This window comes from Oncorhynchus mykiss, chromosome 7 (assembly GCF_013265735.2).
Source record: "Oncorhynchus mykiss isolate Arlee chromosome 7, USDA_OmykA_1.1, whole genome shotgun sequence".
NCBI lineage: Eukaryota > Metazoa > Chordata > Actinopteri > Salmoniformes > Salmonidae > Oncorhynchus > Oncorhynchus mykiss.
The window spans coordinates 30,984,747-31,006,975 of NC_048571.1; the positions used below are offsets into that span (position 1 = coordinate 30,984,747).

General features: G+C 41.4%; 1 protein-coding gene across 2 annotated transcripts; it reads right to left on the reverse strand.

The window, feature by feature from the left end:
- Nucleotides 1–5,112: 5,112 nt before the first annotated feature.
- Nucleotides 5,113–20,417, reverse strand: LOC110527650 (endoplasmic reticulum-Golgi intermediate compartment protein 3). Of its 2 annotated transcripts, XM_021609063.2 has the most exons (14): nucleotides 20,258–20,417; nucleotides 19,970–20,040; nucleotides 18,706–18,793; nucleotides 18,359–18,478; nucleotides 18,099–18,192; nucleotides 17,641–17,806; nucleotides 17,231–17,288; nucleotides 16,013–16,027; nucleotides 15,004–15,035; nucleotides 14,814–14,910; nucleotides 10,987–11,051; nucleotides 10,682–10,818; nucleotides 9,382–9,437; nucleotides 5,113–7,523 (listed from the first exon to the last, which is right to left on the reverse strand). In XM_021609063.2, exons 1-14 carry the CDS (start codon nucleotides 20,343–20,345, stop codon nucleotides 7,444–7,446), a joined length of 1,167 nt encoding a protein of 388 aa, XP_021464738.1. In that variant the 5' UTR covers nucleotides 20,346–20,417; the 3' UTR covers nucleotides 5,113–7,443. The 2 variants fall into 2 exon arrangements, with proteins under 2 accessions (XP_021464738.1, XP_021464739.1); XM_021609064.2 differs by lacking the exon at nucleotides 16,013–16,027 and having other exon boundaries at nucleotides 7,092–7,523.
- Between the last annotated feature and the right edge of the window lie 1,812 nt (nucleotides 20,418–22,229).

Sequence of the window (22,229 nt, forward strand, 5' to 3'; positions counted from 1 at the left end):
ATGAGTAATGTAAGGTATGTAAACATAAAAGTGGCATAGTTTAAAGTGGCTAGTGATAAATTTTTTACATACATTTCCATTATTAAAGTGAGCTGGAGTTGAGTCAGTATGTTGGCAGCAGCCACTCAATGTTAGTGGTGGCTGTTTAACACTATCACCACTATAGAAGCTGTTTTTCAGTCTCTCGGTCCCTGCTTTGATGCACCTGTACTGACCTCGCCTTCTGGATGATAGCGGGGTGAACAGGCAGTGGCTCGGGTGGTTGTTGTCCTTGATGATCTTTATGGCCTTCCTGTGACATCGGGTGGTGTAGGTGTCCTGGAGGGCAGGTATTTTACCCCCGGTGATGCGTTGTGCAGACCTCACTACCCTCTGGAGAGTCTTACGGTTGTGGGCAGAGCAGTTGCCGTACCAGGCAGTGATACAGCCCGACAGGATGCTCTTGATTGTGCACCTGTAGAAGTTTGTGAGTGCTTTTGGTGACAAGCCGAATTTCAGACCTCACAACCATAAAGGGCAATATGTTCCATAACTGACTCAAGTATTTTTTGCCAGATCCTAATTGGTATGTCAAATTTTATGTTCTTTTAGTGGCATAGTAGGCCATTTTTGCCTTGGATCTCAGAACGTTAACAACTTTCTGGAAGTTACCTGTGGTGCTGATGTTTAGGCCGAGGTATGTCTAGTTTTTTTGTGTGCTCTAGGGCAATGGTGTCTAGATGGAATTTGTATTTTTGGTCCTGGCAACTGGACATTTTTTGGAACACCATTATTTTTGTTTTACTGAGATTTACTGTCAGGGCCCAGGTCTGACAGAATCTGCGCAGAAGATCTAGGTGTTGCTGAAGGGCCTCTCTCCTTGGTTGGGGACAGAAGCACCAGATCATCAGCAAACAGTAGAAATTTGACTTCAGTTTCTAGTAGGGTGAGGCCAGGTGCTGCAGACTGTTCTAGTGCCCTCGCCAATTCGTTGATATAAATATTGAAGAGGGTGGCATATGCTGCATCCCTGCCTCACCCCTCGGTCCCGTGGAAAGAAATGAGTGTTTTTTTGCCAATTTTAACCGCACACTTGTTTGTGTAGATGGATTTTACAATGTTGTATGTTTTTCTCAACACCACTCTCTCCCCACTCATGCACATACCCAAGATCATTAGCCAATCAATAAAGCTTTGTATCATCCATTCTTTCATTTCTGGCCTGAATTCCCTCTTACATCCCTGAAAGACCCCCAATGCAACACTGCAATCAATTAGGAATGCATTAAGCATTAAGGGTAGGAAAGCTGTTTTTAAATGTTTACCCCCCACTACCTCTCTGTCTTTTCTCTCTCTCTTTTTGAACCCACTGCCCTTTGTTTTGAAGAGGTTGTGAAGGCTGCATAATCTGTGGTCTGGTCACTTTGTGTAGTCCCCCCATCTGGGTATTCATTCAAGATTGGCCTCATAGATTACAAGGATGCCCAAAGTCAAATAGCACTTTAAATGAAATTTGATTCCCCTGGAAAATCTATTGTCATAGCGATGCTCGTCATGGATCCAAATCCTGGTCATAGATTTCCAATGATGTATGCGCTTGATATGCAGCACTCGTTCAGGCCTGACGTTTGTTGTTGTTCATCTGAAGGCCACAATCACCTCCACTATAAAATGACTGGCCAGTGTACTAGCGTTTGCACTGCTCCTGCAGTGAAGAATCATTGTACTACTGAGTGCACATTTGATTTATTTAACTGTAACACTGGAGCTAGATGCTGAGTTTCTGGTTTAGGAAACATACAGATGGCATAGATTTTCTTGTGGCTCACTCTTCTACATTTCCTAAATGAAAACAAAAGAGTATGACTACTATGTCGTGTCTTTGGCTATGCCGGATTAAGTGATATGACATGCTATTCTATAAAATAATTTCTCCATAATTAATATTACCTGATTGAGCTAATCATGTAAATGTAATTAACTAGAGAGTCGGGCACCACAAAATAATATTTATAGAGGTGTTATCTTCCGAATAAACTCTTAAAGACCTAGTAATATTTTACATCAATAGCAGTCAATATTAATCGTCATCTTAATTCAGTCTCATCTGAAAGTTTTAAATGCTTAGTTATCTGCACGAACCCTGGCTAACAAGTTGAATCAGCAATACAAAATTGGGTTTAATTATTTATTTACTAAATACCTAACTAATCACACAGAATTACACATACACATATTTAAATCCTAACTTGATTACAAATTACGTCAAAGGAAAACGTCCCTAGCGGGCGGAACAGATATGACAGCTGGTTACACAAAAGAAAAGGGGCTGAGTGAAAGAGTGGGAAGACTGAGGAACAAAGGGCGAAGCTGTGCTATCGTAAATACAGTATCTTATGCATTCTACATTACCGCCCATTTGGAAAAGGAAAATGCAATAAATATTTACTCTGAGCTGCGCCCGGTAGGTTGGTGGTAGATGGAAGGCCGTGTTGCCCAACCGAGTCCTTTGAAGAATGTCTCTGCTGGTAAATTGAATACGTTGTAGTAACGTCGTTGTGTGGTAGACGGGATACTCTGCCTGTTCCTTCCTAACCCTCGTTTGCAGCGGCTGTTGCTAAGTCAATGGCTCAGAGGTATCACTTCTGTAGTGAATAAGAGTTCAAAGTTCATACCATTCGCAACCAAAGCTCACACTGATGTTGGCTTCGTTCTGTAGTTATTATCTGAACCATTCTGACATTGGACCGTCGTCATCACGTTCTCGGAACAGGAAGTTATATTGTCGTCAAGGCTTTATATAGGAAGGGAGAGGAGGGCGTGTTTGAAAAGTTTTATAGCCCATGTCCCTTCACAGGGGAGTGCCACTGATTGAGCAGAGCCCTTATGAAAACTCCAATTTCACACTTTAGAAGCTAAAATCACATTTCGTCCCATCACAAATATTTTCATATTCAAACATCTAAAAATTGAACAACAATTCCATGTGAATCCGATAACTCTGATGTGTAGACTTTCCACTGTAGAGTTTATGTCATCTTATCATTGATGAGAATGTCTTAGATGACAACCGAACTGACATCATATTCATTAAGTACCACCGCATATGTTCAATTGGTCGGATTACCAGAATATAGTTCATTTCCCCCCACCTTCTGATGTTCCCAGAATCTCTATGTTAACCAAGGGTTTTGCAAATGTAACATCAGTAGGGTAGAGAGAGGAAAAAGGGGGGGGAAGAGGTATTTATGACTGTCATAAATACACCCCCAGGCCAACGTCATGACAACTAACTAACTGGAGAGGCCCACAAACCCGTAGAGGCACCTTTACATCTTCATTAATTTACGAGGCCCCATTTAGCCTAGTGTTAATGTTAAGTGTAGGCCATACATTGCTCATCTGTTCAAAGAAATTGTCATATTTTTTTCTTTGTGAGTGTATTCAGTTGCTCTGTGTGATATTGGGTAACATAGCTGTGAAAGTGATGTCTCGCGTCTGTCACAGGGAAGTGACTGAAGTCAAAGTTTTAACAGTCAGCAAAACCCTACACTTCATAGGCTTATACCTTCCCTTCCTTCCTCCATCCTCTATGCATTAGAGCTGTAGTTCTCAACATGGGATATTAGTACCCCTGGGGGTACCTTTCTCCCTCACAGTCCAAATACGTCAGCCATGATGGGCATGAGCCAGATTCACTGACATGGCCTTTCCTTTCACCAGACTTTGGGTCATAAGGCTCCCAGCTAAGCTGGAAAAAAAACATCCGCAGCTTTTCAAAGCTGTTTGCTTAGTGCCCCTCATGCTCTTGTGTGGATGATTGCATCACAATCCAGTCGACAGGATGTGGGAGTTAGAGCAACGGAAAAGCAATACCAGCTGTAGACTCCCCAGGAAATTAGTATTAGTAAGAATAATGCACTTATTCAGGCATATTGTGTCAAAATTAGGCGCTGTATAAAAAATAAGGCTTTCAAGAGCAAAATGGCTCATAGATACGTGGCCGTGACACATATACAGGAAGTTACTCACAATAACGTTATTCAGCTGTTATTACCACAATTACTCGGGTACTCAGGAGTATATAAGACCTGCGACTCCCCCTGGTGGCTGAAACATTACACCTCAGACAAACTGGAAAGGATATTGAGCAGTAGCCTACTTTGACAAAGACGTAATTGAAAGGAGGCCACTATAGTCACGTGCAGTGATCATTGTTTGTAATCTCCTCATCCCAAGGCTATTCCACATGAGCTTAGAGGAAGTATAGTGCAGAAGAATTATCACTGACATTCCAGAGATCAGTACAGTGCCTTGGCAACAGACTCCAGTGTTTTCTATTTTTTCTCATGAGTACGTCAACTTGTCAAGAGTGATGGTCTCAAATTCAGTATGTGTGATCAATAAGAAACACCTAACCCAAATAAAGGGTCCACTTTAGCAATATACAGCATCATTCATTCTATGGACAAAGACATTTCACAAAGACCATTCAAGTGTTCAAGATCTCTCAGATCTTGAGGTCACTTAGCGATGTCTTTGCTTTTTTAAAGAAAAGCACATTTTTTTGTTCAAAATAAATTGATCAGAAATACAGTATAGACATTGTTAATGTTGTAAATGACTATTGTAGCTGGAAACGGATGATTTTTCCTTTGTCTCTGGCCATTTTGAGCCTTTAATCGAACCCACAAATGCTGATGCTCCAGATACTTAACTAGTCTAAAGGACAGTTTTATTGCTTCTTTTTATCAGCACAACAGTTTTCAGCTGTGCTAACAATTGCAGAAGGGTTTTCTAATGATCAATTAGCCTTTTAAAATGATAAACTTGGATTAGCTAAAATGCCATTAGAACACAGGAGTGATGGTTGCTGATAATGGGCCTCTGTATGCCTACGTAGATATTCCATTTTTTTTTTAAAATCTGCCGATTAGTTACAATAGTAATTTACAACTAATGTCTACACTTTCTGATCAATTTCATGTTATTTAAATAGACAAAAAAATAAGTGCTTTTCTTAAAAAATACATTTAAGTGACCCCATACTTTTGAACGGCAGTGTATATTTTACTCAGTTGTTCCTGGGACAGGAATTGGACAGGACACTGTACACAAAATGTCACAAATTACTACATTACAGGCTGGTGTATTCAACATTTATTTGTCATTTTAAAAAACATTGAAGATTCTCAAAATATAAATACGTCTCTCCCACACACACACAATAAGCTGTACACATGCGCTCACACACACACTTTCTCTCAACCCCACACACTTTCACTCAACACAGGCCCCTGAATTGGATCTCAAAATGTGCAATCACAACAAAAGAACAATAAACTGCATCATTTGGTCTCCTTAAGTAGTCCTCTCAACGACGGTCAGAGATTCCATCAATCTGGGGTGTATTCACTAGGAACCAAACGAGACAACTTGGAGTGACCTAAATAAATTTTCAAATAAGACTCATTTCAGTTGCAAAAAGTCTTCTATAGCAAAACTTTTTGCACTAATGAATACACCCTTGAACACACATTAAAAAACACATTCAACCTGCTCGGGTCCAATGTCATAGCAAATAATTATGTAAATGAAGGGTCCATGATTGATCAAAGAGATTAGAAATTAAAAGGATGGGATAAACATGTCCATGACAGTACATTTAGGGTAGATGAGAATGGCAAAAAAGGTATATACACTGAACAAAAATAAGCGCAACATGTAAAGTGTTGGTCCCATGTTTCATGAGCTGAAATACAATATCCCAGAAATAAGGACAAAAAGCTTATTTCTCTCAAATGTTGTGCACAAATTGGTTTATGTCACTGTTTGAGCATTTCTCCTTTGCCAAGATAATATCCATCCACCTGACAGGTGTGGCATATCAAGAAGCTGATTAAACAGCATGATCATTACACAGGTACAACGTGTGCTGGGGAAAATTAAAGGCCACTTAAAATGTGCAATTTTGTTACATTATACAAAACCACAGATCTCTCAAGTTGAGGGAGTGTGCAATTGGCATGATGACTGCAGGAATGTCCACCAGAGCAGTTGCCAAAAAAATGTAAAGTTCATGTTTTAGAGAATTTGGCAGTATATCCGACCGGCCTCGCAACCACGCCAGCCCAGGACCTCCACATCCAGCTTCTTCACCTGTGGAATCGTCTGAGACCAGCAGCCCAGACAGCTAATGAAACTGTAGGTTTGCACAACCGAAGAATTTCTGCACAAACTGTCGGAAACCGTCTCAGGGAAGCTCATCTGCATGCGTGTCATCCTCACCACGGTCTTGACCTGACTGCAGTTTGGCGTTGTAACTGACTTCAGTGGCCACTGGCACGCTGGAGAAGTGTGCTCTTCATGGATGAATCCCGATTTCAACTGTACCGGGCAGATGTCAGACAGCGTGTATGCCGTTATGTCGGTGAGTGGTTTGCTGAGTGCCCCATGGTGGCGGTGGGGTTATGGTTTCGGCAGGCATAAGCTACAGACAACTAACACAACTGCTTTTTAAAGCAGTGATGAAGACCTTGAGGCTGATACATAAAGCTTAATAAAGAGCAGTGATACTAGCAAGAACATTGCGCAGGTTTCTTCTTTTTTCTCACCGATGGCAAGTTGAATGTCATGACAAGATCCTGAGGTCCATTGTCACTCCTGTTTCAGCATGATAATGCACAGCCCCATGTCACAAGGATCTGTACACAATTCCTGGAAGCTGAACATGTCCCAGTTCTTCCATGGCCTGCACTCAGACATGTCACCCGTTGTGCCCGTTTGGGATGCCCTGGATCAAGGTTTAAGACAGCGTGTTCCAGTTCCTGCGAATATCCAGTAACTTTGCATAGCTATTGAAGAGGAGTGGGACAACATTCCTCGGACTGCAATCAACAGCTTGATCAACTCTATGCGAAAGAGATGTTGCTCTACATGATGCAAATGGTGGTCACACCATATACTGACTGGTTCTGATCCACGCCCCTACCTTTAAGGTATCTCTGACCAGATGCATATCAGTATTCCCAGTCATGTGAAATCCAGATTAGCGCCTAATGAATTTATTTTTGATTGACTTTTCCTTATATGTACTGTAAATCAGTACAATCTTTGAAATTGTTCCATGTTGTGTTTATATTTGTTACGTGTATATGGGAAGCAACTAATAGATACAATGTGCTTGGACTGGGGATGAATCAAATGTGATCAAAAACATCTGTTAAATCACTCTTCTGTCCAGTGATTTGGTCTTTCATTCTTTGTATGGATAAGGGATGTAAAAACAAAAATAACTAAATGGGAGACTTAGCGGTCAAATTTCCTTCCAATATTGAGGGAGATTATTCTGATTTTGTTTATTGCCATGTTAGTTAGCATCAGTTTGTAGTCACTTCCCTTTTACAGATAGGCCCTTCCGGAGAATGATGAACAGTCTGGTTTGCCCTTGTGCAAAACACTCCACTAAGATGCCTTGCCCAGTTCAATCTTCTTCTGGATGGCTTTTGCCGAGTGGTATATCAAGGAATCAATTAGTCCAGCCACTGGGAAAAAAGATACAAGATAAAGCATTTAACATGACAAATATAGTTGGACCACCATCCAAAAGGCTCATTCCAACAAACTGTACTACAGTGCCTTGCAAAAGTATTTCAGCCCTCTTGGCGTTACTCCTATTTTGTTGCATTACGACCTGTAATTGAAATGTTTTTTATTTATTTGGATTTCATGTATTTGGACGTACACAAAACAGTCAAAATTGGTGAAGTAAAGAAAATTATGGAAAAGTGGTGCGTGCATATGTATTCACCCCCTTCGCTATGAAACCCCCAAATAAGATCTGGTGCAACCAATTACCTTCAGAAGTCACATAATTAATTAAATAAAATCCACCTGTGTGCAATAAAAATATAATAAAAAAAAAAACATGTTCTGAAAGCCCCCCCCCCCCCCCCCCCCCCAGGTCAGGGTCAAAGTTGTGAAGTACAGATGGGGGTTGGGTTACAAAAAAAATATCAGAAACTTTGAACATCCCACAGAGCACCATTAAGTCCATCAGCGTTTGTCAGAGAGGCAACAGACCAAAGATATCTCCGCTGTGGAGCTTTGTAGCTCCTTCAGGGTTTGGAGTATCTGTCCATAGGACCACTTTAAGCCGTACACTCCAGAGCTGGGCTTTACAGAAGAGTGGCCTGAAAAAAGCCATTGCTTAAAGACAAAAAATGAGAAACGCATTTTGGCAAACACCAAATGTGTTGTGGGAGACTCGCCAAACATATGGAAGAAGGTACTCTGGTCAGATTAGACTAAAATGTAGCTTTTTGCCATCAAGGAAAAAGCTGTCTGGCGCAAACCCAACACCTCCCATCACCCCGAGAACACCATCCCCACACTGAAACGTGGTGACAGCATCATGTATGCTTAGGGTCATTGTCCTGCTGGAAGGTGAACCTCCTTCCCAGTTTCAAATCTCTGAAAGACAAACTGGTTTCCCTGTATTTAGCGCTATCCATTCCTTCAATTTTGACCAGTTTCCCAGTCCCAGCCGATGAAAAACATCCCCACACCATGATGCTGTCACCACGTTTCAGTGTGGGGATGTTTTTCCATCAGCTGGGACTGGGAAACTGGTCAGAATTGAAGGAATGGATAGCGCTAAATACAGGGAAACCAGTTTCAGTATTTCAGAGATTTGAAACTGGGAAGGAGGTTCACCTTCCAGCAGGACAATGACCCTAAGCATACTGTTAAAGCAACACTCGAGTGGTTTAAGGGGAAACATTTAAATGTCTTGGAATGGCCTAGTCAAAGCCCAGACCCCAATCTAATTGAGAATATGTGGTATGACTTAAAGATTGCTGTATACCAGTGGAACCCATCCAACTTGGAAGGAGCTGGAGCAGTTTTGCCTTGAAGAATGGGCAAAAATCCCAGTGGCTAGATGTGCCAAGCTTATAGAGACATACCCCAAGAGATTTGCAGCTGTAATTTCTGCAAAAGGTGGCTCTACAAAGTCTTGACTTTGTGTGTGTGGGGGGTGAATAGTTATGCACGCTCAAGTTGGAGTTGTTTTGTCTTATTTCTTGTTTGTTTCACAATAAAAAATTTTTTGCATCTTCAAAGTAGTAGGCATGTTGTGTAAATCAAATGGCGACACCACCACCCCCCCCCCCCCCCCTAAAAAAAAGACATACATTAACTCCAGGTTGTAAGGCAACGAAATAGGAAAAATGTCAAGGGGGTGAACACTTTCACAAGGCACTGTACCTCCAGTAGTGCATAGTATACACTACCTTCAAACTGAGAAAGCCATCACTAATTAAAAACAATATTAAAATGATTAAAGATGTATTGAGTGACATGTTTGCTGCATTTGAAATATGGGATTGCAGAGGTGCCAACCTGTAAATACACCTCCTACGATGGCACACAGTCCTGTAAGAAAATGAGTGAATGATCTGAAAAAAAAGAGCAAAACATGTTTGATACAACACACAGCTTACCATTTACATAGGCTACACGGATTTTCCATTGAGGGTCATGGAATCCACACGTTGAACATCTCATGCCAAAATTATGGGCATTAATACGGAGTTGGTACACCCGTTGCTGCTATAACAGCCACCACTCTTCTGGGAAGGCTTTCCACTAGATGTTGGAACATTGCTGCGGGGACTTGCTTCCATTCAGCCACAAGCGCATTAGTGAGGTTCGCACTTGGCGATTAGACCTGGATCGCAGTCAGCATTCCAATCCATTCCAAAAGGTGCTCGATGGTGTTGAGGTCAGGCCTTTGTGCAGGCCAGTCAATTTTTTCCACATAGATCGACAAACCATTTCTGTATGGATCTTGTCTTGTGCACGGGGGCATTGCCATGCTGAAACAGGAAAGGGCTTTTCCCAAACTGTTGCCACAAAGTTGGAAGCACAGAACCATCTAGAATGTCATTGTATGCTGTAGAGTTAAGATTTTCCTTCACTGGAACTAAGGGGCCTAGCATGTGAAAAACAGCCCCAGACCATTATTCCTCCTCCACTAAACTTTACAGTTGGCACTATGCAGTCGGGCAGGTAGCGTTCTCCTGGCATCCTCCAAACCCAGAATCGGACTGCCAGATGGCGAAGTGCAATTCATCACTCCAGAAAAGTGTGTTTCCACTGCTCCAGAGTCCAATGGTGGTGGGCTTTACACCACTCCAGCCAACGCTTGGCATTGCACATGGTGATCTCAGGCTTGTGTGCACAGCTACTAGGCCATGGAAACCCATTTCATGAAGCTCCCGATGAACAGTTCTTGTGCTGACATTCCTTCCAGAGGCTCGGTATTGAGTGTTGCAACCGAAGACCGACGATTTTTTTACACGCTACGTGCTTCAGCACTCAGCGGTTACATTCTGTGAGCTTGTGTGGCCTACCACTTCTCAGCTGAGCAGTTGTTGCTCCTATAGGTTTCCAGCTCTAGCAGGGCAGAAATTTGACAAACTGACTTGTTGGCTACGGTGACTCGGTGCTACGTTGAAAGTCACTGAGCTCTTCAGTAAGGCTATTCTACCGCCAACGTTTGCCTATTGGGATTGCATGGCGGCACGCTCAATTTTATACACCTGTCAGCAACGGGTGTGGCTAAAATAGCTGAATCCACAAATGTTACGTGTCCACATACACTATATATTCACACAAAATAATGTTTGAAGCTACCTACCTCTGTTTCTCTGTGAATTTGACCATCATAGGGGAGAGTTCATATAATACAAACACTCCAGGTAGGCCCTGGTCTCCGATCAACCCATTGGCTACTTTCTCATGTCGCGTTACAGAGAATTGGTTTGTTTTAACCACCTGTAAGACAAGTAATACAACCATGTCCTTGTTTGATGCACAAGTACCTTAACATGTAAAAGGAAATATAAAATACAATTAACTTAATTTAATCTGATATAGCGATAAGATTAACTCTGTGAAATACCTACATTTCATTGCTGTCATGTACAACATATACTCACTCACCTCTCCATCCCATTTCACATAGATGGTTGGGACAATCTTCACAAAGTACTGATACATCATGGAAGCTGGAATAAAACAAATCGATTTTTCTATCATTTGCTGAGGTCGAGCACATGTAGTCTGGACAAATGCAACATTCCACTCTGCATGAACACAAGGAGGTGCTATAGCTTTAACATCACATCATTATCTGGCTACACACCACCTCAGCTAAGTGTCGACTTCAAGTAATGGCCACCTGCTAGAAAAGCATTTCAAACATCGAAAAAGAAAAAATGGTTGTCTTCAAGTGACTGATAACCGTAGAATTATTACATAGCTGATATGCTGATAAAACCTACATTTCACTATAAACCATGTCAAAGACAATACAACTATTCTTAGCGTGGTCATTAATGACCATGCATAGATATTACATACGGAACAAGGATATTTTGTATAGAAACAAGTATATTTTAAGAACTGGTTTAGTCGTCATATGCTGCTGGTGAGTCAACTTTTTAATGCAGAAGGATTGTTACTCAATTACGAGGAGATCTAGATCATTTTACTCTCGTTACAATATCCCGGTTACACTTAGAGTTCGCCATAGTCTTTGATAGTACTCCATCTGTAACTCAGGTTGTTCAGAGGTGTAACAAGACCTTGTCTTATTGAGATAACTGGATTAAGAGAGGGTGACTCTACAGAGGGTGACTCTCCTTGCTCCCTCAGAACAACAGATCTATACGTGCTTTATTTCAAAGGGATTTTGTGTCAATACCTTGTCACAATTTACTGGAATACATTTGTCAATAATATCTGTTGGAAAAAAAGGTCATTATTACCACACAAATACCTGCTTGTTAAAGTCAGAGGCCTCAGAATTATTACCTGAAGAAACTCAAAAAAGTCATTAACTGTACTTTGTGTTGAACATCCAGAAAGAGTTCGGCATTGTCAACATGTAAAGAAATTATGGAAAGATATCTAGTGCTCTATAATTGTTAATATTCTTGATTACTTGTTTGTTATGGGAAAATGTGCTGCTCGGTTTCCTTAACTATAATAAGGATAAAGAAAAACAATTATACATCTTAAATCTAAATTGTTCCAACTCTTCCATGTACCCCTAGCATATGTCATCATTGTCTGTTTGTATACTTCTTGTATGTATGGCTCCCGAGTGGTTCAGCAGTCTAAGGCACTGCATCTCAGTGCAAGAGGCGTCACTACAGTCCCTGGTTCGAATTCAAGCTGCATCACATCCAGCCGTGATTGGGAGTCCCCTAGGGTGGCGCACAATTGGCCCAGTGTCGTCTGGGTTTGACCGGGGTAGGCAGTCATTTTAAGTAAGAATTTGTTAAGACTTCCCTAGTTAAATAAAATATGTTCCTGCAAAAAAATACAAAATAAATAATTGTGTATACATAATAAACATATCCTATCAAGGTCTTCAAGGCCACACCAAGGTGACATGCTAACCAGTTAGCCAGCCAAAACGCAGCTAGCTGGGTAAACAGAAGCTTGAGATAAAAGGTGGACAAAGTTTAAAAGTCTGAATGGAGCCATGCACGTCGCAACACATTAGTTAGCTACATATCAAAATCTGCTTTCGGTGTGCAAATAACGTTGCTAGCTAACTCCGCTTTGATGTAATGTCCTTAAAACAAGTCAAAATGAGGCTCAGTATTGTGTGTGGACTCCACGTGTCTATATGACGTCCCTACAACGCCTGGGCATGCTCCTGATGAGGTGGCGGATGGTCTCCTGAGGGATCTCCTCCCAGACGTGGACTAAAGCATCCGCCAACTCCTGGACAGTCTGTGGTGCAACGTGGTGTTGGTGGATGGAGTGAGACATGATGTCCCAGATGTGCTCAATTGGATTCAGGTCTGGGGAACGGGCGGGCCAGTCCATAGCATCAATGCCTCCCTCTTGCAGGAACTGCTGACACTCCAGCCACACGAGGTCTAGCATTGTCTTGCATTAGGAGGAACCCAGGGCCAACCACACCAGCATATGGTCTCACAAGGGGTCTGAGGATCTCATCACGGGAACCTAATGGCAGTCAGGCTAGCTCTGGCGAGCACATGGAGGGCTGTGCGGCCCCCCAAAGAAATGCCACCCCACACCATGACTGACCCATCGCCAAACCGGTCATGCTGGAGGATGTTGCAGGCAGCAGAACGTTCTCCACGGCGTCTCCAGACTGTCACATGTGCTCAGTGTGAACCTGCTTTCATCTGTGAAGAGCACGGGGCGCCAGTGGCGAATTTGCCAATCTTGGTGTTCTCTGGCAAATGCCAAACGTCCTGCACGGTGTTGGGCTGTAAAGCACAACCCCCACCTGTGGACATCAGGCCCTCATACCACCCTCATGGAGTCTGTTTCTGACCGTTTGAGCAGACATATGCTCATTTGTGGCATGCTGGAGGTAATTTTGCAGGGCTCTGGCAGTGCTCCTCCTGCTCCTCCTTGCACAAAGGCAGAGGTAGCAGTCCTGCTGCTGGGTTGTTGCCCTCCTACGGCCTCCTCCACGTCTCCTGACGTACTGGCCTGTCTCCTGGTCCAGAGCATGGAGGCGCTACACTACGCTGACAGACACAGCAAACCTTACCACAGCTCACATTGATGTGCCATCCTGGATGAGCTGCACTACCTGAGCCACTTATGTGGGTTGTAGACTCAGTCTCATGCTACCACTAGAGTGAAAGCACCGCCAGCATTCAAAAGTGACCAAAACATCAGCCAGGAAGCATAGGAACTGAGAAGTGGTCTGTGGTTATCACCTGCAGAACCACTCCTTTATTGGGGGGGGGGGGGGGGGGTCTTGCTAATTGCCTATAATTTCCACCTGTTGTCTTTCATTTGCACAACAGCATGTGAAATTTATTGTCAATCAGTGTTGCTTCCTAAGTGGACAGTTTGATTTCACAGAAGTGTGATTGACTTGGAATTACATTGTGTTGTTTAAGTGTTCCCTTTATTTTTTTGAGCAGTGTATATTGTTTTATGTATTCTCCACACACTCGTCCTCACAAGAACGTACTCAAGAGAATGCAATCGGAGCATGAGAGTGTGGAGCACAGTAATATGCATATTGAAAAAAACATCCATTGACTTCTCAAACCACAAACCCCAGCCTGGTCTGTTTCGCAAACGTTCCCGGGAAGTCTCGATGTTGCGCCTCTGGCTTTAGAAACTCTGTGGCTATATGGAGCCATTTTAAATGGGATTCGTGATGGGCTTTGCAGTTGGGATGGCAGCTGGTGTCATGTTTGGAACATTTTCCTGTATAAGGTATGTTAGTGAAGTGAACTACTTACCTTATACACGTAGGCCTACACTGAAATGCAAGACATAGAAAGAATGCCATAGTCTACTTGGGCATCACCGATTTCTTTACTATATCAGTTTTGATAAGACTTTATTGCAGCCATCCAAACTGCATATTGTAGATTGTTCAATAGAACTCCATAGTGTTATGTGATTTTGTTCAAATGCTGTATTATTACTTCCCTCAGGGTCGGCATGAGCGACAGAGAGCAGATGGGAGGAGTTGGGAAGATGATGATGCAGGGAGGAGTTGGGAAGATGATGATGCAGAGCAGAGGCATGTTTGGTACATTCGTGTCCATTGGGATGGACATCTGCTGCAGAGACCACCTCTACGGCACTTAATTATAATTACACAACGGGACTTTTGTAATAACTCTTATTCCCATGTCACAACTTCTCCATAGTTCTTGGACAAAGTATGTCAAACGCTGTGATTTCAATTGCTGGTAGTAGGTCTAAGTCAAATGTTCGGTGTGGGGAATTTGACAAATGGGATAATTACTAACCTTGTGGTGCCGCAACATCGGTGCCATCCAAAGGATTGACGATACCAGGGTAATCCCTCCCAAAGGATAGATGTTTGATCAAGTGAGTCATGTTGATCTGTAGGACACAAGAAACACAAATAAGAGCTTAAAGGGGTATGGATAACACTGCCTTGGAAAGACAATACTTTCTTTTTTTTTAAGTACTTACGTTATCTAGTCCAAAGCTCTGCAGATCATGAACTGAAATTAAAATGAAACAATATGTCAGTAATGCTGTGATCTGATAGAACATCAGTTACTGTATATGTTCGGTATACTCAAGAGTATGAGGGTTTACTAGTCTCATCAAATCTACAGCTCTCCCATTACAAGTTATTGTTGAGCACACAGCCCTCAAATGCAAAGTGTTCTTGATTACTGCTTGTACCACCTCAATTAAAGATCAACAATCACATGCTGGTTATTCAAAAGGACAGTTTCAAATCAGTTAGAAGCAGCTTTGGTTGTCTTTACTAGGCTTTAAGTAACAGGGTGAATTCTGACAGACAACCTCTTCAAATACGAAGTTTGATATTTGACTGGACAATTTAGAAGTGTCTGTGAGTGTCAGTGTTTGTGCCATCATGCCAATTCCTTGTAACTCAGCCTCTCTCCTCCGTGACCCGGAAACTGATGTGGTCGAGGAGAGTGCCAATTTGTTAGTAGATGAACGGAAGAGTATCCTCCCCTCCTCGATAGCCACCTTTCATCAAGAATAATGTGTATCCTACTCGAGTCCTTCGCCTGAAGAGTTTGGATATCTACCACAACCCCTTTGAAGCAGTTGTTTTTTCGAAGGAGAAAATCATGCAAACATTTAAGAAACGATATCCTACATATACCTTTGTACAGATAAAATGTCATGCACAACTACCTAAATGTTCTCACTTCACACATTTTGGGATTCAACACCTGTAAACTTAAATTTGCCTGATGACGCGTGAGAGGAGAATAATTTCATACAAGCTTTTTTTTCAAAAGGAGGCGAGAGAGGACGCAGGAGTTGAGCAAATCCAATTCAGAAAAGGCACGGTCATGCTGAACTTGGTCTTTGGCTGGACAAGGATAGCACTGGAGTATGCAAGAACACAAAACAATCTGGGACCAGGCTAGGGGGGGGGGGGGGGGGGGGGGTGATGTTTACTACAAAAATAAAAGCTACAAAATGATGGACTTACTTTCCACAGCGTGCACTGCAGAAAGAAGAGAGAAGAGTCACTATATGACGCATTTTGGGCTACACAGAAAAAGCCAGTCCTAAGAGGCTGGCCAAAGGCAATAAGCCTCTGAAGGGGGTTCATCACATCTGATATTTCATTACGGCCAAATTCTTATCACAAGGAGATTGTCTGCTTAAAGGCAAAAACCAGACAGAGTGTAGTACTAGTCGACCGAATAAAATAGAAAATTAAAGCAGCTTTAAGCTGGTGAAGCATTTGCTCTAAGCTTTCGGTACACGTTGTTCATAATGACAAAGGACACCTTTCAATGCCTCCAAGCAAGTTGAGAGACTAGTACTTAGGGCTTACAACTTCATCTGGTTATGTACCATGTTACTTTATCAGCAATTCTTGACAAATTCTTAAGGTAAATCCTATGAAAACAGTACCTTCTATTTTTCTTCAATCACAAATGCATACTTTTAAATTAATTTGGCCTGTCTTCACAGTAACAAAGGTTACATCAGTGACATTGTAGTAACTTTTGTCAAGAAGCTCATCAAGATGACACCAATTGAATTTTAAAAAAATCCATTGGCAAACTTTGCAAAAAATGAATTGCAAACAAATTAATACATTTCACATTACTTAATTTTCAAAGAGTGTAAGTGTCAATGCAAAATAAGTATATTGGTGTTATTAGTAGGCAACATTTATGATAAAGCAAGTGAGTCTATCAATTTACAATCAAAATGTTATTTATAAGCGGGAGAAAAATAGCTACTTAGTTTGACACATTTTTTCACCTGTGCCACAAAGATAAAGGTCAGATGTTTTCATGAAATAAAAAATAAAGATACAATTAATGCCTAATGATTGATCCGGAGGAGGAAAGAATGGAAGAAGTCGAGAAAATGAAAGGAGTTATGAAAGAGAAAGAGACCATTTACCAAATGTTTCACTTCAGTGTTTTACTGGAAAGACTAGTAACGGATGCACTAGAAATGTCTTTACTGGTCTAGTGACAAAGTCTACACTACAAGAGGGTCTGTACCCAAATCTGGTCTGAGATACAGACTGGTTTAATAAACCACAAGGTGTTTCTAGTAGCAAGTAAGCAATTTTAGAATTCGAACCAAATCAGTCAACCTGCTTCATCTCTAAGCAATTCAGAGGATTGATAGAAAGCACAGAACTTATATTTTACTTAGGTAGATCACTGATATCAGGTCTTACCATGAACATGGGACTGCTGGAAACTCTTTCCAGGGGCAAAGTGGAAATTTCCTGCCACCTAACAAAAAAGCCAAATTGAAGAGTTCAGAAAAAAGTCTAACAATGAACGTAATATTTGCAGATTGAAAGTGTATGAATGCATTAAAGCACCTCATAAAATATTACATCTCAGTGGCAGCACATTTCCATTTCTAATTTTATTTAATCACATCTAGAATTCTGTTCCCAAAAAGTGATGATTCATTTCAAATCATGTTGTCAACACTGTCTGACCATTTGAAAGCCAGGCAATTGAAAGTCAAAACATTAAATAAAACGCATTCCTTCTATGAAGTGTTAACCAGTGTGTGAGTACTGACTATTCTTTCTGATTATGAACTTATCCAAAGCGTCAGTCTAAGACTAGTTACCTTGTTGACCTCAAGAAAGCCATAGATCTGGCAGCCCTCATTCTTCTGCTCCTGCATCTTCTGGCTGAAGCCCTCCCTCTTGCACTGCTCGATGGTGTCAGGGTTCTTGAAGGCCCAGCCACGCCTGCGATACGCTTCCCGTACGTCATCACAGGTGTTACAGCACCTACAAAAAAGCAAAAGCATAAGTAATAGGTCAATGTAACACGTACTATCACAATCACATTTTGGACAAAGGATTAGCTAATTTGGTGATAGCCTATGTTCTGCAAAAGAGTTCAGGGCTCAAATAAGTAAAAGCTTTCATGGATTCTTTCTAACAAGTCCAATTTCACAGGCAAGGGATTTAAGCTATGAGATTGACAGGGAAACCTCATTGTCTGTCTTTGGTCATGGGAAGTATGATCTGTGAAGCCTGGGAAGGCATTCTGGAGGGCATTCCGGTCATGGGAACTCACTTCAAATCCTCTGTCTCTGCTCCATAGCAGCTTTCACACCGCTCAGGATCTAGCTTACTAGGGTCAAAAATTTCACCTTCCTCTTGTCCCAAATCTACATGAGAGATGACAATAAAACAATATCCATGACCCAGTGAAAACATGAACTATTCAATACAATTCATATATCTTATTTTCCCAAGAGGGAAAACCTATGCTGTATTTCATGGTGTATAATGCTCTTCAAGTAATAGAACAGAATTACAAGCAAGCATGGTTACCATGTTTCTCTGCTTCTGTAGTGACAGAATTGCCATCCTTGTCAAGCCTTTGCTTGAACAGGTTGTGTTCCACATCCAACTGCTGCTCTCCAGCAACATCCATGGCATCAATGCTGAGATCTGAAGGTCACGGTGATGTTACAAATGTCATATACTTCCAATGTGAAATCCCTATTTTGCTTCATGCATAACCCCCCAAAAGATTACTTTAGATTTTACGGAAGCATTCTGTCAATTTATGCAACTGTTTGATAATATCACAGAAAAACGCACATATAGGGGTTAATTGTGCAGGTGTACGTTTGTCAAATGTGATGATGCATGCTAGGTTCTCTAAAGTTACTTACAGGCACACGGCATGTTAGGAAATATCACATTAATGTTGATTTTCAGTTTGTCTCCTCGTGATGTGTCCACAAACAATTCAGGATGGACCTGTGTTGGCAGAACAACATTCATATTTTGCAAGTCATAACAGTGGTATTTAAAATGCGGACCGGGCTTCATAGATTAAGCAAACGTTATGACAGATGGCTAAATAATTATAACAGAACATAAAATTATAGTGATGTTCCAATTATCCTCAAACAGGCTAGCCAAAAGGATTCGACTCGTTCATTTCTCTCGGTTGGAAAGGCCCTGTGCCGGAATGTGGACAGCCAGAGCTCAGCGCAGTAACGTTATTTGGCTGGGAAAACCTACCTCAATCCCGAAATGATTAAAGGTGAATCGAGAAAATTGAAATAGTGCTAGTTTTTAAATAAACATCAGTTTTCGTCAGAATGCTAGGCTAGGTAATACTAAAGCAACAAACTGCATTCAACACTTCCGGTAGTTACTCAACCAAATGCTAGGTGTACCATTTTAATGGAATCTAATGGGTGTTATAGCATTAGCTAGCCTAGCATGCTGGCATAAACTGCAATTTAATTCAAATCTAGCAGTATTTCAATCTTCTCGAGTCACCCTTCACAATTTCGGGATGGAATATGTACAACGACATATTCCATCCCGTGATTGAGGTACATTATCCCAGCCTAACGTGATCATTGACAGCTGCCTTGAAGGACACAAATAAAATATGCTGTATGCTATTAAGATCAGTGAAATGTGGGCTAAACTGACAACGGAGGGAAGAGCAGAAATCCCAACTAGCAAGCAAGTCGCAGCAATGAAGAATTGAGTGTGCGAGGGAGATTTTCGGCATAGCACCATTCCGACTCAAGAGACAAATTAACTTGAGTAGGATCCCTTTGGCTAGTCATTGCATTTCAGCACCATGTCCACCATTGGAATGTTGCGCATTCCCAGTTGCCCTGGTGGCAATTAACTACCTTTGATTACAAAAAAATATAATTGCAATGGGATCAGCTGAAAAAGATTGAATACCACTGTTATAAAGTATACAAACCACAATAATTGTGGCATGCAAAGTTGGCTAGGCTTGCTAGCTGTTATAGTTAGTTACTTGTTGTCACAGTTCTCCATTAGAATATCCTTCCGTTTACAAGTGTGATCCATACAGAGCTAGCTTCTTACCCACTTATTTGACTGGCACACTTAGCATGTTCCCTGACTATTTTTATAAGATGTAACGTTACATTAACCTACCTCCTTAGTGAGATAATACTGCAACTCTGAGAAGAACAGGATCAACATGATGAGACCACTTATGATGGTGACTTCAAAAAGGGGAAAGAAAAAGTCAGAATATCACCCAATCCCATAGAATTTTTGCAAACTACATAGTAATATGTTCTGTTCTCTAGTCTGACAGATCTAGAATGCTAGTCCAAACACAGTGATCCTAGTCCTACTAACTAGCTAGCTAGCTACTGGGGACAGTATGTGTTCTGCAAGTAGCTAAGCGCTATCAAAAGTCTACCCAAAACCACTCACCCGTAGCTCCGCCACATGTTTTAATTCGGAAATCCTCAAGAGTTTTCGGATAGGCATCAAATTGTTTTAGTTTATGTAGTGTGTCCATCTTCTTTCACACCGTGGGCTGAAATAATTCACATCAGTTCTCAACATTTACTTCCGGTACACAAGGCATACGTATTGAACCAATCAGCGCCGACCACGTAGCGGGCCGTGTGTAAAGACGTTCTATTATATTGACAAGATAGTCGAGTAACCATTCTAACAATAGAGGAGTTGACGTACGATGCCTCCCGGCTGCCATGTTGGAAGACCACCGCATTAATTATTCGACAACAACAGAGTAGCCTAGTGGTTAAAGTGTTGGACTAGTAACCGGAAGGTTGCAAGTTCAAACCCCCGAGCTACAAATCTATCTTTCTGCCCCTGAACAGGCAGTAAACCCACTGTTCCTAGGTCATCATGAAAATAAGAATTTGTTCTTAACTGACTTGCCTAGTTAAATAGAAAAACTGCATGGTAACAGTGCCTAAAACAAGTTGATTCTTTTTGAGTAGTTGCCTGCAGGAAAGACAATGGGGAAAAAAACGTGTTTACAGATTTCCTGCAATCATAAAACACCATTGGTGACACTAAGATAAGACTCAAGAACTGTCACAATAGCAAAGAAACCTTTTGCCCATCAAGACCTGAACTCAGACAGCTGTCAGTAACGTAAACTCACTCACTTTTGTACATCGCCTTGGTCCGTACAATTGCCCTTATTTTAGCACCCAAAAAACGTAATACTTCCAGATTAACTGTAATGACAACACCATTGGTGACACTAAGATAAGACTCAAGAACTGTCACAATAGCAAAGAAACCTTTTGCCCATCAAGACCTGAACTCAGACAGCTGTCAGTAACGTAAACTCACTCACTTTTGTACATCGCCTTGGTCCGTACAATTGCCCTTATTTTAGCACCCAAAAAACGTAATACTTCCAGATTAACTGTAATGACAATACCATTGTTAAGCACAATTTCTCCCCTTTCCAACATAATCAATTACATGACCTAAACGCTGCCCGTTTCTGCATAATTCGAGAAGGCAATGGGCCCTGTCGGGTCTTTTTAAAAATGGAGGGTGGGGAAGCGAAACTAATGTGTGACAGTAAGAAGGAGAGATGTTGTGTTGGAAAATTGCTTTTTTTCACTCGATCTGTCCAACTTATCACCTTATCACCTCTAAAATGTAAATAAAACACTATAAAGAGTTTATATAATGTGTGATTTACCTATTTGAACGTTTGTGTCTAATTTGAATCGGGTTTTTAGGGCGGTGCTAAAGTGATCTTAGAAGTAAACAGCAGCTTTGAGAATGATGATCGCATGCAATGATGACCCCCGTCACTGTCCATTTCTTGTTTTTAAAGGATGATAGAAGTGCTACACCTGGTGGTGAGAGATTGTAAGACAGAAATAGTTGCTTATGCGTCCTGTACGTTACGACATGACACGTCACGATATAACGGAGGGTCTGTTTTTTCAACTTTTCTCCAATACTATAGAGCCATTACCATGTCAATCAACGCTTGAATCGAAAGCTAGTTCACACCCCCAATTTTGAAGTCAACACAGACGCTACAGTCCCATTAGTTTTCCTTGTAGCCTTGTGTGAATTTTGCGGTTGCGCACATTTGTACAGAATGGGGTGAGTTTACGTTAACTGGTCTTCTACGATCATTTCATCACTGGTAAATCAAGTCTGATTGATTTCGAGTTTAGTTTAGCTGTTAAAATAACCAGTTAACAACAACATTCAGTTATCCAAAATTAGCTGGCTAGATAGTTTGTAGTCTATCATCGCATTTTCAGACAAATGCAAGCATACTATTCTTAATGTTATGAGTAAATTGGATAGTGATAATTTAGGTTATTAATAAGTGCGTAGTGTCAGGGTTATAGGCTATATCAGAGACGTGGACTTTGGTAAGCATTTAATGCAA